This window comes from Pelodiscus sinensis, chromosome 13 (genome assembly GCF_049634645.1).
Source record: "Pelodiscus sinensis isolate JC-2024 chromosome 13, ASM4963464v1, whole genome shotgun sequence".
Taxonomy (NCBI): Eukaryota; Metazoa; Chordata; order Testudines; family Trionychidae; genus Pelodiscus; species Pelodiscus sinensis.
Window position 1 is genome coordinate 4,008,024 of NC_134723.1, and position 16,689 is coordinate 4,024,712.

The window sequence follows — 16,689 nt, forward strand, 5'->3', positions numbered from 1 at the left end:
TGTCCCTGAAGGAAAGGATGCCCAGAGGAGGAGGCGGGTGCTCCTCCCCTGGAGGCAGGACTGGCAGAAACCAGCAGCCTCCAGCCATGAACTCCCCTTGGGCCTCTGGTTGTGGGACTTTGTTTCACCACAGGCCCTGCCACGCTCAGGGGACTGGCGCCTGGAGAAACGGCCAGGCTAGAACCCTCGGCCCCAGATCACAGCCCCGCAGCCACTGGGAAACATTCCTGATAGATACGGGGAGCGGGCTCAGAGGCCTCCTGCTGGGGCCAGGCCTAGTGGCTGGAGGAGGAGTCAGAGCCCCGGGGAAGGATCAGAAATGGGGCAGGACCCGGGAGTTGGGGGGCAGGGTTGCCAGGTGTCCAGTTTTAACCAGACAGGCCGGAATTTGAGTTTTCTGTCCAGGAAACAAATTGAGAAAATACTGGACCTAGAAAATGTCCGGTGTTTTCTAATTAGGTACATTTTGGTATTAGTAGGAGTATTTGTGAGCTGCCTGGCTGGTCCACGTGCTTGCACGGCGTGAGTGTGTCTGCCAGCCAGGCCGTTTGCAACTACGCAAGGGAGAGGAGAGGAGGGGAGGGGTAGGGGGGGGAGGGAATCCCTGGGGCCAGACTCGCTTGTGCTTCGCCGGGACCATGCGCGAGACTGGCAGCACCCCAGGATATGAGTGCACCTGGGTCAGCCCCGCTCCCCGCCAGCTGATTCTCTGCCCCGGCTCTACCCCCGGCCAGCCCCGCTCTCCCCGACCCCCTCCTAGCCCGCCCTGCTTCCCGCCAGCTGGCTCTCCCTTCCTCCTCCTCCTCCTCCTCATCTCCCCCGGCCAGCCCCGCTCTCCCCGACCCCCTCCTAGCCCGCCCTGCTTCCCACTGGCTGCCCCCGATCTCTCCCGGCCAGCCCCACTTCCCACCGGCCGGTTCTCTCCCCCTCCTCCTGCTCCTCCCTCTTCTCTCCCAGCCAGCCCCGCTGCCCCTGACCTCCTCTCCCCCCCGCCAACCTTGCTTCCCGCCAGCCGGATTCCCCACCCCACCCCACCTCCTCCTGGCCAGCCCTGCTCCCCTCCCAGCCGGGCCCCCCCTCATCTGAGATCAAGTGTGTCCAGTATTTTTTTTAAACCACCTGGTAACCCTAGTCAGGGGGCAGGGTCCTACATAGCGGGCAGCAGCCCAGCTGTGCCTAGGGTGACGTGACAGCAAATGGGAAAACTCAGGGCGCTTTCAGAGGCTGGGGAGTGCTTAGCGCAGGACTGGGCAAGATACGGCCCGCGGGCCAAATCCAGCCCACCCACCTGTTTGATCTGGCCCCCAGCCCGCCCTGCTGCTCCCCTGCCCCCAGACCAATCAAGACCTGGGGTTGGGTGAGGGCGCAAAGTTATTCACTGTTCAAAGCAGCATGGCATCTAGAGGGAACCGCCCCTTTCCACCCAAAGCCCTGCCCCTTCTGCCTGAAGCCCCGCCCCTTCTGGGATGGATCCAGCCCATGACTACCTCGAGCAGTGACCCACCCACAGAAATAATTGCCCACCCTGGCTTAGCTGTATATATATATATATATCGCCACCCACGTTGTGCAGACGCTTTCTTGTGCCTCGCTTTGGATTCAAGTAGGAAGCCCAGACCAATCAGCGGTCCCCGTATCCCTCCAATCAGGACCTTGGGGGAGCTATCCCTGATGGAGCTCAGGAGTCATGGTCTTTCTGTAAGTTTCTGGGTGGGCACAAGGAAGCAACAGTCCATCGGGACTCCTACAATCCCAGGGTGGAGAGCTGCAGGGAGGGTTACGACCCCGTTTGCCAGGAGGTTGCTTGTACTCGCCAAACGGCACTGGTTTAAAAACACATTTTATTGAGTGATGGTTCCAGATTGATACACACGTGCAATCGGGACCTATGCCGGATACAGAGAAAATCCATATTGCACCCCTGGTGACCGATCAGCCACAGCCAGCTGAGCAGACCGAACAGACCTGATCCTGCACATTGCAGAGCACCCCTGCTCCAAAATGGTTTCCGCAGGAACGTGAAGGTGCTGGACACCCCACCGGATCAGTCTGCAGCCTGTCGCCCGGCTGGGAAAGCGCGGCGCACATCTGCGAAGCCGGGAGCCACCGCTAGAGCACACACATTTCTGGCAGCCTTGAAGCAGCTTCTCTTTAAATTGCAGGTGACTGGAGTGATACTACAGGGGTAGGTCCCTGTGATCCCTGCTGGAATGGGCAGAGCCGATAGTGGCTCCACCCCCAAAAATGGGAGGAGCTGGAGTGGCAGCCCTGCAGGCGGAAATCCAATCACCGCAGAATAACCCAGGCACAAGCACTACAAGATCCCCACCCTGCTCCCTCCCCAGGGTTCCTTAACCTGGAGATGCAGGAACCACATCTAGACTGACAGCCGACCCATCCCCTCATTTCATATCCAGAACAGTCAGCAGATCTCCACTCCAGCTGTAATAAATCTTGACAGTCTCTTCAGCTCAGTCATTGGCCGCAGAGGTAGAATTTGCACCCAGAAATATTTATGGGTTGATTATTTAGGTGCCCATGTATCTGATTTACAGGTCTGGCTACTTGGTACAACGCAAGTCATATAAATCTCTATATACCTGCGCCTGGAAATTCAGTACTTAGCCACCTAAATTGTATCCCCATATATTTATAGGTGGAATAAGAAGCCAGCTTACACCTGGACTGAAACTCTGTCCCAAAATTCAGGTAGATGCATCGTTACACACTGAAGAACTACCCGGAGGTGTCCCCGTTATGGCCAGGAAGTGCTGAGTGCAAGTAAATAATATAAGTACCCATCCGTCATACTATTTTCTGCATGTCTTGCATTAGCGCATTGTCTAGTTAGACAGCAAACACCCCGGGGCAGGGTTCTCGTCTTCGCACACCTCTCGTGTCGGCGCTAGAGAAATAATATCGTGGCACACAACCACCATTGAGAGCGCATGGCAGGGGAGTTAGATGCTCTACGAAAGACACCCGCCAAACTGCAAGTGATCTGCACATGGGAGCTGAAAGGTTCCCGTTGCCGTTCCCAACCCAAAGATTGCCAAGACCCAGGAGGTAACTGGCAGCCATTTCTAGACTCATCACTTGATGGTTTTTTAGCCAATAATGAGTCAATTGTCCTGGTCAGCTTTTCATGGCCACTTCCATTGCTCAGTAGGGGGATGTGTCAATATGTTCAGGACAGTTGTCCCGAATACAGAGCCTAGACAATTCCTTTCTATCCCAGCCCAACCCCATAGCCCTCCTGGGATAGACAGGCTAGAATTGATAGGCTATTCTATTAGCCAACTGGTGCGTGCTGAGTACGAGATCCTAGGTACCCCCCTTTACACATCACCAGACTCCCAGACAACAACACCTGAATACTGACAGCGATCCCACAAACACCTGGAGGTTATCTATGTGCCTGCCACACCAAGTAGACACTGATTGTTTCAACCACCGCAAAGATGCAGCCTTCTCCACACGGGGGTGTAGCAAGTGCTTAGAAGTGCACAGCCAGCCAACAACAATTCTGGGCAGGAGATGTGGAAGTGCCTAGAGAAAACTACGGGGGAACCTTAAGGAGTCAAAGTTTGGGATTTGGCCAGGAGATCAGGGCTGAACTTATCCAAAAAGCAGGGGGATTTCCGATGGCCACAGGTGCCCAGAACTGCCATTTTATCTCTTCCAAAAAAGCATGAAGCGCTGCCTAGCATCTTGGGGTCTGGCTTCAGTGCCGATGCCGGGGGGGAAAAAGAGGGACCTTCTGAACAGCAAGTGCTACTTCTTGAAGTGCCTCGGCTATCCCTGGAGGATTCCCCTCCACATAGGAACCCTTCTCCTCCACGCACGGACCCAACCAAGCTCACCGCACCCTCGTTAATATTTATACAGCACTAGCAATCTGATACACTCACAGCAACATGGCCACGGGACACCCATTCACTAGTTATAAGTGAGCCTTCCCCACCCCTCCCTGGTAGTCACTGGCTGTGCCGGCAAAAGAACCCAGCCCCGCAGTTCTCATACCCCCCTGCCCCCACTCCCCACCTCCGCCAGCATCATAAGTGCAAAGTGGCCGAAGAGCTCCAGTCCTCAGGGAATCTGCAGGAGGAGAAGCAGGCCAAGCACTTTAGGACGCACATGGAGTTGACTGTTGGAAAGTGCATTAGCGAGGATTCGCCCGTCACGCTCCCCCATGGGCGTGCTCTCGGTCTCTCTCCTGGGATGGGCAGGGCCCTCTATCTCCTTAGCCAAAGCCAGGTGTTGATGAGACACGCCGAGACCAGCGCAGAGTAGACCAGAAGCTCCTTCTGCTGCCAGCTGGTACGTTGCTCCTCCAGAGTCTGCACCCTCCCCAAGATCTTGTTCAACTGCCGGAAAAGCAGCCAGGTCAGTCACATGCAGCTGATGAGGGATCAAAGGGTGATCTAAAGGACGCTGGCCCCAGCCTCCACCAGTAGGTGTCTCTGGAGGGCTGGCGCAGCAGCATGGACTCCCAGCTATGCCAGGTCTCTCCCAGCAGGGGATACAGCCCACAGGAGATACAGCCCAGAGAGGCAGCCCTCGTGTGCAAGGGGCCATCATCTGCCCCACACGAACCCAGCAGGCAGTTGCTTAAGGAAGCAAACTGTTAGGGCCAGCAAAGCACCAGGGGCTATTTAATGTCAGTTACTGGAGTCTGCCAGGGGCTCTTTCTAGGATCACGAAAGTACAGGAGCACTGGTTGCAAGAGCAACACTGATCCCAGTGTTTCCTCTTATCGGGGATGCTCACAAGGGCCAGTGTAAGAACACGAGGTGGAGCCCACTACCAATACCTGCTCTCATTGTCCCTGAGGCCGCTTCCCCAGAGCATGTCTACACAGCAGGGCAAAAAGTCGAATTAAGTTACGCAGCGTCAGCGAAACAGCTTCACTCGGCTTTCGGCGCTGTCTACACAGCAGGGAGTCGAAGGAAGAACGCTCTTCCTCCGACTTCCCTTGCTCCTGGTGAAATGCAGGTTACAGGAGTCGGAGTCAGCAGGCCGCCAGCTCGACGGGATTTTGAAATAACGGCTTGCTGTGTAGACGCGCTCCTTGTTATTCCGAAATCACGTCGGTTATTCCAAAATAACATTCCCCCCCCCCCCCCCCGAGTCCAGTAGCAAAACGTCTCCCTCTCACCTGTCTTCTCATGGCCACCATGTCAGTCATACCCAACTCCTCCAGGGAGCTTTCTGAGGCTGCGCCTGCGTCCTGAGAGCTACGAAGAAGGAAAACAAAGAGATGCAAACGGGCAGACAGAGATCCAGAGATGGAATCACGGGCTGGCACAGGGAGCCCGGAAGAGGGGCGGGAAGGGGAACCCACGCTCAAAGCACACCTGGTGGATGGCACAGAGAAGATGCAGCAGATGTGATTGTGGAGATGCAGCATGTCTGTCACCACACCCCGGCCAAGTAACCCTGCCAAGGTGCAGTGGTCAGCGACCCGCATTGCAAACCAGACAGTGCATGCTGCCAGGGGAAGGTTACTCAGCGATGGCTTTACGGTTAAAATCCCAGCACACGGTGCAAGAGAATAGCGCATGTGCCAAATGGCAGTCCCCCATGTGTGCAGTCATTAGATCGGTCCATGCAAACACCAGAACTGAGGCCTCAGCTGGCAGAAACTGACAAGCTCTGTTCAAGTCCATGGATCTACGCTATTTACACCAGCGGAGGACTTGGTCCAGAAAACTGCCATTTCCCCCCCCCACCACCACCACCACCACCCGTAAAGGGGGTGGTGACTGTCTGCCCCAATGCACCGGCCATGGATCTCTGCTAAAAAGAGGGCTCTCTAGTTACTTTCCATGATCCCCACCAGCGATCTCTGTAAGCTGAGCACTTGGAAAGTTGTAAACACCGCCCAGCTGATTAGCAGAGTGCCCGCAGTCAGCAGCATGTGTTTCATGGTGGTGCACATCTGCACATGCTTCAGTGCACATAACAAAATGTATTCCACACACTGGTAGAAACAATTAGCGGGAACACTGATCCCCAGCAAGGTCACTTCACTAGGCTAAGGACCTTCTTGCCCTCAGGAGAGGTCAGTGTCAGTCCTGCCATTGGCCATATGATAGTCAGAAAAAAACTCCAGCTTGTTCTCCCCTATCTGCATTCATTCTTCAGGGCTAGCGGGAATAGTAGCTTTGTCTCAGGAAAGTCAGCAGATAGGACTGAAGGAGACAGACTGGGTAAAAGGGAGCTGCCGTTTGCAGAGTCAACTTTTCTAATGCATTTCGTTGTTATTGTAAAACCAGATTCTCAGCTGATATGAACAGATGCCCTTCCACTGACTTTAACACTCCCATTTACAGAGGCTGGGAGGAGCAGGCCAAAAATGTGGCTTGTGTCATTGACCATATAAACCACAGGTGGGAAAGCTCTGTGGATTTGGTTTGCAGTTTGCTCTCGGGCACATCACCACACTCCAAGACAGTCCAAAGAGGTTTAAGGAACTGGATGGAGGCCGACCAATATTAAACACAATGACAAGAGTTTAAAAAAAAACAACAACAACAACGTGATGGAACATTGCTGATGTCACCCAAAACAGAACATTAACAACTGCAACAACCCAAAGTTTTTGACTAAAATACACACACACACACACACACACTCACCCACCCAGGTAGAGGTAGTCCTCATTATAGTACAGACTGAAAATTGCCTAGAATTCTAAGCTACTTCCCCCCAATGACTCAACTTTCAAGGAAGTCATCCAGCAGATTTTCCAAAAATTTCTGTCTGGTATAGAGCTGGAGCAAATCAGTGCAATCATTTTTTACTCTGTGCAAAATTTAACTTCTCAGACTGGAAATGGTGCATTTGGAACGGAGTCTGGGCTCTTTTTTCTCTGATCCAAACCCTGCTGGTGTTGTTGAGCAAACTGAGACTTCAAAAAGCAAGCCAGGCTGGAAGAACATTAGTCAAGCAGCTGTAAATGTGTGACTGACACTTTGCGTCTATAGATACGGCTTCTCTTTCCCCTCCCTTTCCTCAAAATCATTAGAATATGGAGATTCCGGCCTGGTGACAACACAGATAACTTGTAACTTGTGGGGCTGCATGGCTCGGCTTCACAAGATTCTGAAAGCATGACGGATTCTAGCCCCTGGTGGAGGGAGGCTGCAAAGCTTATAAACTCTGCAGACAAGGAGCTACTGGATCGGAAACCCACGTCAGTGGCATAAGAGCATAGAATCCGTCGCCAAATAGCTCTGGATTTTATCCCCTTTCCCGTCCTGTATCCATTTAATAAACACCAAGTAGGCAGTGTACGTGCGGTGCCCTAGCACTCTCGTTACATTAAGATCATAGCCAGCAGCACACGAAAGTCCCAGGAGGCATTAGGTAATGTGTTACAGTCAAGGGAATTACAGAGGCAGGTAGCCAGATGCCTGGCTCAGGGAATTCCAGGCTGGCTGCACAGCGGGTTTCCCCGTAGGCATGCGAGGAGTATGCAAAGCGGCGTGTAGGCAGAGTCGTGCGGATTCAGGACCGAAGCAGGTCAGACCGAGTCACCTGGGTGGCACTTGGTCTTGAGCAGACTTCTTAACCCGCTGGAAGAGCAGGTGACCCAGGAATCGCACCATCTGGAAGATATTCTGCAGGGAGTAGATCCTGCTGCCCTGGAGGAACAGAGGGCATGGGGGGCCGGGACAGGGCGGTGGGCATGTGTCTGGCCTGCAGGGCATATACCGAATCACAATAGTTATTCCCTTCTGCGCTCGGCTGCATTTCCCCTCCCTTTTATGCACTAGTGCACCGGAGGACCCAGGACGGGGCTGTTTCATGCATCCTTATGATAGCTCCAAGCTGCGCTTAGCAAGGGTACGTCTCACTTCACCCATGTGTCATGGAACAGGCTATTAGGAAACTAGGTAAAAACAATCTTCAAGAACATATGGGAGACAAGTGAGGTCCCAGAGGACTGCAGAAGGGCACCCATAGTACCAGTCTGTTTTTTAAAAGGGGAACAAAGAGGACTCAGGGGCTACGTCCAGACTGGCATGATTTTCCGCAAATGCTTTTAACGGAAAAGTTTTCCGTTAAAAGCATTAGCGGAAAAAGAGCGTCTAGATTGGCACGGACACTTTTCCGCAAAACGTGCTTTTGCGGAAAAGCGTCCGTGCCAATCTAGGCGTGGTTTTACGCAAGAAAGCCCTGATCACCATTTTTGCGATTGGGGCTTTTTTGTGCAAAACAATACACTGGCCCTCTTGCACAAAAGCATTTGCGCAAGAGGGCTTTTGCCCGAATGGGAGCAGCACAGTATTTCCACAAGAACACTGACAGTCTTACATGAGATCGTCAGTGTTCTTGCGGAAATTCAAGCGGCCAGTGTAGACAGCTGGCAAGTTTTTCCGCAAAAGCAGCTACTTTTGCGGAAAAACTTGCCAGTCTAGACGCAGCCAGGAAGTAATAGAATCAATCGGCCAAACTTCAATACTTTAAAAAAAGGCACTGGACCCAATTATTAGATACTGTAATCAGTTCGTAAGCCCCTTCAAGGCATTGGGGCAAACCAGTGGTTTTCTGTCAACCTAGTGGGGACCTTCAGGGGTCTGCTTGTTGGGCTGGCAATATTCAGGATTTCCTTCATTACTTGGATCAGGAAGTAAAGGATCTATTTTTTAAATCTGCAGAACACCCCTGCTGGGCGGGAGTGCAAGCACTTTAGCAGACAGGATTACATTTCAAAATGCCCTGGACAATTAAATTTGACAAGCTGAAATTCAGGAGAGACAAGTGCAAAGTACTGTACTTGGGAAGGGGAAAAAATGCACAGGTACAAAATGGGGCATAAGCTGATGGCATACCAAGGATCCAGAGGTGACATTCAATCAGGCATTCACTAGGAGCCAAGGATGTGATGCTGTTGCAAAAACAACCCTAATACCATGCTGGAGTGTATCGACGGGTGACCAGCAAAGCCACTGCCCCACATGACCTGGCTTGGAGGCCTCAGCTGTTGTGTCATGCCCAGTTTTACACACCGCACTTCAGAAAGACGTGGGCCAACTGGATGGAGACTCCAGGGGAAAGCAGCAAAAACGATGGATGTTTAAAAAAGCTGCCCAAGGAGGAAAGATGAAAATAACTGGACATGTTTAATCTTGAGACTAGCAGGCGGACGGGGAACCTGCTAACACTCTTCAAATATGTTAAGAGTCATAATAAAAAGGACCGGGATGAATTGGGCTCCATGGTCCACGGAAGGCAAGACAAGCAGTGATCAGCAAGGGAGTATTTCGATTGGGTATTAGGAGAACTTTCTAAGTCGAGGGATGGTGAAGCACGGAAGTAGGGAGGCTGTGGAACCCCGTCAATGGAGGTTTGTAAGAACAGGTCGGACACGCTTGTCTGGGGTGGTCTAGGTGAGCTAGGTCTGCTCTTGGCACAGGGGGTGGATTAGGTGTCCTTTCAAGCTCTTCGTTTCCATCGTTCTATGGACACGATACACAACGGGGCACCAGCGTGGAGCGGTGACCCGTCTGCTTGTACCACCACGACTGTGGTAACTGACTAAGCTCCTGCCAACGTCGTTGTCAGGGACGGCCGACCTTGCACACCAGGCCCAGACAGCCCTTGGCGGACGGAGTCAGTGGCCCGAGCTGGCCCTTGGATGGGCGAGTGTAACGCTGGGGCAACCTCTGTGTGTGCCAGTAGGGCAGAGAGGCTCTGGAGCTCAGGAAGGCTTTCAGAGTCGGACTGCATTGCTGGTGAAGGGCGCCAGATCTTTCAGGTCGACGGCGCAAGAGAAGGACCAACCATCATCGTTCAAGACCAATGAGGGAGTTCAGCATGGCCCATCCAGCCTCAGCCGGGCCAGGCCAAGCAGGCACCAGCCACATCTGTCGGCACAAGCGCGGACCAGGCTGGAGCCGAGAGTGCCTCGTACTGAGGATCACACACGAGAGGCTAGGTCATCCAGTGCTGGGATGTGATTGAGAAAGATCATTTCACTAGAACTTGCCCACATGGGCATGGACCCTTCCTTCCATACCACTGCCTGCCAGTTCCCTTAGAGCAGGGGTTCCCCACCTATGAGTCAGGACCCAAATATGAGTCGCCATTACATTTCAAAAGGGTCGCCAAGTGTCTCTCCAGGTGACACTGCCCCCGCCCCTCCCCGTTTTTGAATTGCCTTGGGTCACCAGGTCTTCCTGAATTGTCCAAATGGGTCCCCATGTGGAAAAGGTTGGGAACCGCTGCCTTAGACCAACCAGGACCGTGCCCCTCACCCCAGGAGGGGGCGTGCCGCAGGGTGCAACGGGCCATCTGACCACAATATAGGCGAGGCTGGAGGCTCAGCATGTAAATTTGCCCTGGCAGGTCTCACCAGTCAGGCTTCTGGCTTGTGCCACGCACGGCCATCGGGGGGGTCGCGCTCGGCGCTCTCTCCTTCCGCGGTCTGCCATGGTGGGTCTGTCCAAACACACAAAATGAGAGCATTAGTATTACACCCTGTCAATCATTCCCCTCCGGCAACAATCCCTCGGCAACCCCCATGCGCTGCCACAGGCAGGCAGCAGCAACAATGCAGGGAGTTCCACAGATTCGCTCTGTTGCGGCCACCTTGTCCAAATGTGCCCTCATCACCACATGGACCCGGACTGGGGTCTTTACTCCAACCAAGAGCCTCTGGCGTCAACGGGAGGTTTGCCTGATGGGCTGTGGCACCATTTTCAAATGCAGGCTCTGCCACTGGGTAGCAGCAGGATACTCGATGCCACAGCATCCCAGCCATTACAGTGTGGCACAGAATAGAATGAGGTCATAATTACACAAAGGCAGTCATGTGACCTATTGTGTTTGGATCCCAGAGCGCATCTCCACCCCAGCCTTGCTCCAGTTGGTCTTGCTCCAGGAGAATACACCAGAACGATACATCTAGATGCAAAAATAATATTCCAAGAGACCCCCTTACTGAAGTGGAAAGAATGCGAGTAGAACCTTGCATGAAGTTTGTTTAATCGCTTACATTTCACTTGGCTCAGCCAGCCTACACTGACCTGTTCATGCCTTGGTTTGATCACGAGCTCACCTCTTGCCTTGGCATATGAGGCAGCTTAAAAATATACTATTGTGGAGGGGAGGGGACCAGATGTTGTTAGAACGTATGACTGGGTCAGACCAAATGTCCATGTAGTCCAGTGACCTGTCTGCCAACGGTGGCCAATACCAGGTGCCCCAGAGGGAGTGAACAGAACAGGGACTCATCAAGCGATCCCTCCCCTGTCGCCCATTCCCAACTTCTGACAAACTGGGTAGGGACACCATTCCTGCTTAGCCTGGCTAACAGTCATTGATAGACCCATCCTCAATGAATTTATCTAGTCCTTTTTGGAACCCTGTTAAAGTCCTAGTCTTCACAACATCCTCTAGCAAGGAGTTCCACAGGTTGATTGTGTGCTGCATGAAGAAAAAACTTCCTTTCCAGGGCACAGGGGCTGGGCTATAGGACCTAGGAAGAAGACACTGGGCTATTTCACTATCCCAGGAATTTTTCTTCTGGAGACCGGCTTGTTATGGGTGCCCGCCGCTAGATACAGTACCAATCGCTTGCGTTTCTGGGCGCCTGATCGGGTAGCGGTGTCCTGAAACGGGAGCTCCCCGAATGCCGTAGGCTGGGTGGAGGGGGCCTGAGGCATATGCACAACAATAGAAGGGTGCTGCTGCAGCTGGTCCGACAGGAGAGGCCTTAGACTCATATCCATCATGTCTACAGAGAGGAAAGAGAGGACCGTTAGAAGCATCTGCCTACGCTCCAGAACGTAACAGCGTCACAGTCAGACTTAGGTGGGGGAGAAAGTGATGTCCAGATCCCTGGGAGAAGCAATCGTGTTTCTGAGGCTCCTGATGCAACACACACACACACACACACACACACACACACACACACACACACACACCCCCGACAGCCACTCTCTGCTGAGTCTTTATCCAACACCTCTTCCAGGTTTTCCCATGAAAATCCTGGAATGGATTTCTTTTCTCTGCAGTAACGACTGAGCTGAAAGTGGGGCAAGCTTCATTAGCATGCAGTAGCCAGCCACCCACCGGCACATGGATACACCAGGCCGGAGTTCTGACACCCACACGGACCCGGATCTGAATGGAGAGGGAGGAGCAAAAACTCCTGACTAAAAGTCTCAGCTATGCTAGGACTTTATTTCAAAATAACCCCCCTTAGGCTGAATTGATAAGCAGAGCGTCCATGCTACCACGCCCGTTATTTCAAAGGAACGGGCCACGTGATATGAAACCTGCGCTCCTGCTTTTCATCGGGAGTAACTCTAATTCTGAAATAGCGGGCGTGTGGACACTCCACTGCTGCGATCTCGAAATAATGACTCCGACAGGGCCGGCTTGAGCCATTCCTGCGCCCTGGGCATGCGACGCATGCACAGCTCCGCCCCCAGGCGCATGGTGCATGCGTGGCCCCGCCCCCCCAGCATGCTGCACTCCTTACAGCAGCAATCGGGCACGCGGCGCCTGATGGCAGCTCTAAGGGGCACCGCGCGGCCAGCACCCCTTACAGCTGCCATCAGGTGCCCCGGGCCCCCACCTTAATCCAGCCTTGGACGCTGAGTAATTCAAACTCATTACACCCTAGTGCTTCCTGGGGCTCTAAGTCCAAGTTAGTGTCTCCCTATTAATAGGGCCTGCCTTGGACTAATTGCGAGGCTTCCCCGTAGCGTGGGCATCGTTTGAGGTCGTTAAATCGGGAGTCAGGTTGAATTTGGTAATTCCAAAATAATTCCCTAGTGTAGACAAGGCCCTGCGGGTCTGTAACTTTACAATCTAAACTTAAAGTGATGTCGATGGCATCATGAGCTTTTGTGGGCCCGGCCCACTTCTCCAGATGAGTGGGGCAACAGATGGAGGCCTTTGCATTTGGTGCCCTCTGAGTTCCTGCCCCCCTTATCTGCTCTATGTCCCAAGGGTGCCAGGTCCATCCATTGCCAAGGTGGTGTTGGGTGACCCTAGGTTGAGTGGGTGGGGCTCAGGCCCTTGGCCTCTAGCTCTGGAGGTGGGTGCCTTTTCCACGGTGCTCCTGGAGGAGCCCCCAACATCCCTGCATTCTGGCCCCCCCCTTATCCGTCCTATGCCCTAAGGGTGCCAGGTCCATCCTTTGCTGAGCTCGTGTTGGATGACCCCACATTGGGTGGCGGGACTTGAACCTGCCCATCACCTGCCAGCGACAGCCTCTCTGGGATGTGCATCCGGAAGGAAGGGGGAAGCGCCTCCACATCTCTCTCCTCAGCCAGCAGCCTGGACTCGTCCGCCACCTTCAGCCTGCGGGGCACCTGCATGCGCTGACTGACAGCCTCCAGGAAGCTCTGGTCACACGGGGCTCGGGTCCCCTCCAGGCCCCAAAACGGCCACATGGTCCTTTCATTCCCAGCCTCCCGCTGGCAGCCTGCAAGGTCACACCACACGCTGCTGAAAGAGAGCAAGCGCCATCCTGCCAAGGTGGGCCCCATGACAGATGCCTGCTCGCTAATAACCCCTACCTCGCATACAGTGCCTTACAGTGGTTGCTCTCCAGCATTTTACAAGGGGGCCTACCTGTGAAATGGGGATCGTGACACTGGGGAAACTGAGGCACGGAGCCGTGACTGCCCAAGGTTCCCCAGCAGGCCGACGGCAGAGGTAATCGATACAGCACAGGCAGGAGGTTTTAAGAAGGCAAGCAACGACACAGCCTATGAATGAGCCCGTGGGAAGAAGGGAAATCGATTCCGCCGGTGATTAAAAATGGAAAATCCTGTGGGCTAGAAGTGTGTTCTCTCACACATGACGCCTTCGGCTTTGACAGTCAGGAAACGAGCAGGACCAAACAAAAAACAAGGTGCCCGTGGGAGAAAGCGCCGCGCTTGTGGTACAGCCAGGCAAAAAATGTCCATCAGGCCTGGTTTTGTTTGAGGGAAAACTGGGCTGTCAACCCAACTCAGAATTTCTCATGAAAAGCACCTTCTGGCCACAGAACATTTCAAGATTTTATATAAAAAAAGTATATAAATATAAAACCCCCAAACATCTCTTTGCTCCCCAGCCCACGCAGGTAACAGCTGCAGGAGAGGCCGTATCGCTTTAATGCACTGGGCACTGGGCTGGGACTATTCCCAGCTCTGCCTGAGTGGCCTTTGGCCAGTGATGGCCCCACCCCATGCCTCAGTTTCCCCTCCTGTAATAATAATAATACAGTAATGACACTGGTCTCCCCCTGAGCTCACTTCAGGCTCCCTCTGCTGGGAAGTTGCCACGTGCTTTGCCCAGAGTGAAGAGGCCTGTGCTTTGTGCTCAGCAGCGGGGCTGGACAACGCGGGGGAGGCGAAGAGCCATGCACCAAACTCCCCCATAGGATGGCACCACTCCCAGCCAGGGGGTGCAGCGCGGCCTCTCCCCAACAGCCACGAACCGGGGAGGTTGCGCAGGAGCGAGGATTGTTTGATAGGCCGCACCCTGAGCAACAGGGGGAGAATCACGCTCCTGACGTGGCCCGCACCAGACCGGAACCCATCCCAGCGACCCCGCTGTTGGCCTGCCCGGCCCCTGCACCCCCACAGGTCCCCGGCCCCGCAGAGAGCACTGGGGGGCGGCAGCACTGTCCTGTTTTATGTCCCAAGCTCTGCCCAGGTGCCAAAGGATTCTGGGCGCAGCACCAAGGCGGCTCGGCGCCGGTATGGGAGGGACGCACGCAGCAGTAGCCCAGGGGGCCGAACACGAATGGGCTCTCCCCACTGCCACGAGACAGCAAGAGCCAAGCTCAGGCCACGGGAAGGGTGACTTTGCCTTTGTAGGCTGGCAGGTGTCATTTCAGACCCTGACCAGTCTACTACAAGACCCCCCGCCCCTCCAACTCCTTCAAAAGCCAAACTGGCTGAATCTTTCCCTGCTCAAAACACAGCCCCAGCAAGGAGGAAAACAACCCCAGGGAACCTGCACCAGATGGGTGCTGAAATCAAGAGGCAAAACTGGTGGCAGGCAGTCACCCCCGGCCGGGTCCTGTTACAATCCGTCCCACCGCCCCTCTCCCCCAGTGCGGATCCTGTCCCTGGAACGAGGCAATTCTCTACACACACTTCTCCCCACAAGCTACCAGCATTCGGGCCTGCCCAGGGAAAAGGACAAGGCAGCTAAGCCACAGCCTGGTGTCTTCGCCAGGCCCCAGCTGGGCAGAGAAGCTGGAATCATTCACAAAAATTAGCCCAGCCAGGCCAGAGCGAATGACTCCAGAAAGGAAACAAACTTTGCTCCATCTCTAAAGCCACAACTCCCCCCCTTGGCGTTAGCCAGTTGTATCCCCTTTCCTGCTCCCTGCGGCTTCTGCTTTTTTGCCAGTTTGTTAATGAAACCTACTAACCTATAAACAGCTCTTCTTCCGGGCCCTCTGTAATCAGCTGGAGGGTGATGTCAACCCCACAGGTCCTGAGCCCTCCCATTTTGGCAGCTCAGGCTCCTAGCAAGCAGTGGGATTGGCTGGATGAGGCAGCTGTCCATCATGCTTTTAAAGAGACAGACGGGCTGGTTAATGAGACATGGCAGGTGGCTAATGAGCACCTGTCTTCTGGTCAGTGGGAACAAGAAATCCACTTACCTTGTTGTGCACACAATGTGTTCGGCAGTTTTTCCTCCAGCCTCCTGTCTGGAGAGTTTCAAACAGCAGGAGTCCCTGACTCTGCAAACAGCGAGAGACTTTGCTTTTTGGACACTATTGTGCCTCTCAGGATCAACAGGCATTTTACAAACTTCAGCCTGGCAGTGGGAAGTAAGTCGCTACCTTCTGCCAGATGAGCTGCAGTCCCAGAGCACATCGCCAACGCGGAGTCAATCGGCATGCCTCCTGCTTTAACCACTAGGCCGTTCTCCCTCCCCAAAGGGCTGTGAGACAATGCTCCTCTGTCACTCCCAGGAGACCACCTTCGGTTCTGCGTCAGGAAGTTATTAGCTGGACTGCCCTAGTGCTTAAACACCCCCGTCCGGGAGCAGGGCTTCATGGGGTCAGGAATGGCACAAGCTGAACAAAAAGACAGTCCCTGGGCCCAAAGAGCTTCCAATCAAAGTGTAAGTGTGAAAACCAGGTGGTGAAAACTCCACCGCTCCGGCTGGGGTTTCCCCTTCTGAAGTGACAACCCCCCGTGTGACGTTGTAAGGTGCTTTCCATCTACACCACCCCCACGCAGCCGGGTGTTCCTGCCGACAGGCACCGGGGGCGCTGGCACCAGAGTGCTCTCCGCTCTGACGCTCAGGCCTCATAGATTGGGACCGTGCGTTGGCCAGAGGGCGGCGGTGGAAAAGAAAAGTGCTCTCTGGGGATGGGATGGGGCTGGCGTCTCACCTCTGTGCTGTATCACGGCTCTATTCTGAGAAACGGGGCTGCCCATCTCCCCCACCAACAAACTCTCTGCCAGGCCAGGAAAATCCTTCTCACCAGTATGGAGATCTTGTTAGGAACGAAGGGGCACGGGCCGGTTAAAATATATGTATTTTTAAATGGGATTGGGCTCTTCGAGCTGCCCGGCCCGTTATCAATAGCAGGGTAGAGCGTGGGAACACCAGAGAATGGTACCCTGGATTTCCTGTGCCCTGGTCGCTGCAATGTGGGTGCTTTCTGCACCTTTCCCCCGGAAGATGAACCGGGGTCAGTTTCAGCAGCAC

General features: G+C 54.1%; 1 protein-coding gene across 3 annotated transcripts; it reads right to left on the minus strand.

Annotated features, from left to right (window-relative positions):
• Positions 1-4,143: 4,143 nt before the first annotated feature.
• On the minus strand, positions 4,144-15,533 carry LOC102455523 (mitochondrial fission factor-like). Of its 3 annotated transcripts, none has more exons than XM_006136290.4 (7): positions 15,395-15,533; positions 13,220-13,447; positions 11,580-11,746; positions 10,364-10,449; positions 7,543-7,704; positions 5,159-5,237; positions 4,144-4,367 (listed from the first exon to the last, which is right to left on the minus strand). In XM_006136290.4, exons 1-7 carry the CDS (start codon positions 15,471-15,473, stop codon positions 4,236-4,238), a joined length of 933 nt encoding a protein of 310 aa, XP_006136352.2. In that variant the 5' UTR covers positions 15,474-15,533; the 3' UTR covers positions 4,144-4,235. The 3 variants fall into 3 exon arrangements, with proteins under 3 accessions (XP_006136352.2, XP_075752808.1, XP_006136353.2); XM_075896693.1 differs by having other exon boundaries at positions 13,220-13,470; positions 15,395-15,452; XM_006136291.4 differs by lacking the exon at positions 7,543-7,704 and having other exon boundaries at positions 15,395-15,532.
• Between the last annotated feature and the right edge of the window lie 1,156 nt (positions 15,534-16,689).

Coding starts and splice junctions, on each gene's coding strand:
- LOC102455523 (XM_006136290.4), bottom strand. CDS start 15,473: ATGGGAGGGCTCAGGACCTGTGGGGTTGACATCACCCTCCAGCTGATT. Junction 13,448..15,394: donor GGAAGAAGAGCTGTTTATAG/GTTAGTAGGTTT, acceptor GTGACCTTGCAG/GCTGCCAGCGGGAGGCTGGG. Junction 4,368..5,158: donor TGGTGGCCATGAGAAGACAG/GTGAGAGGGAGA, acceptor CTTTTCCGGCAG/TTGAACAAGATCTTGGGGAG.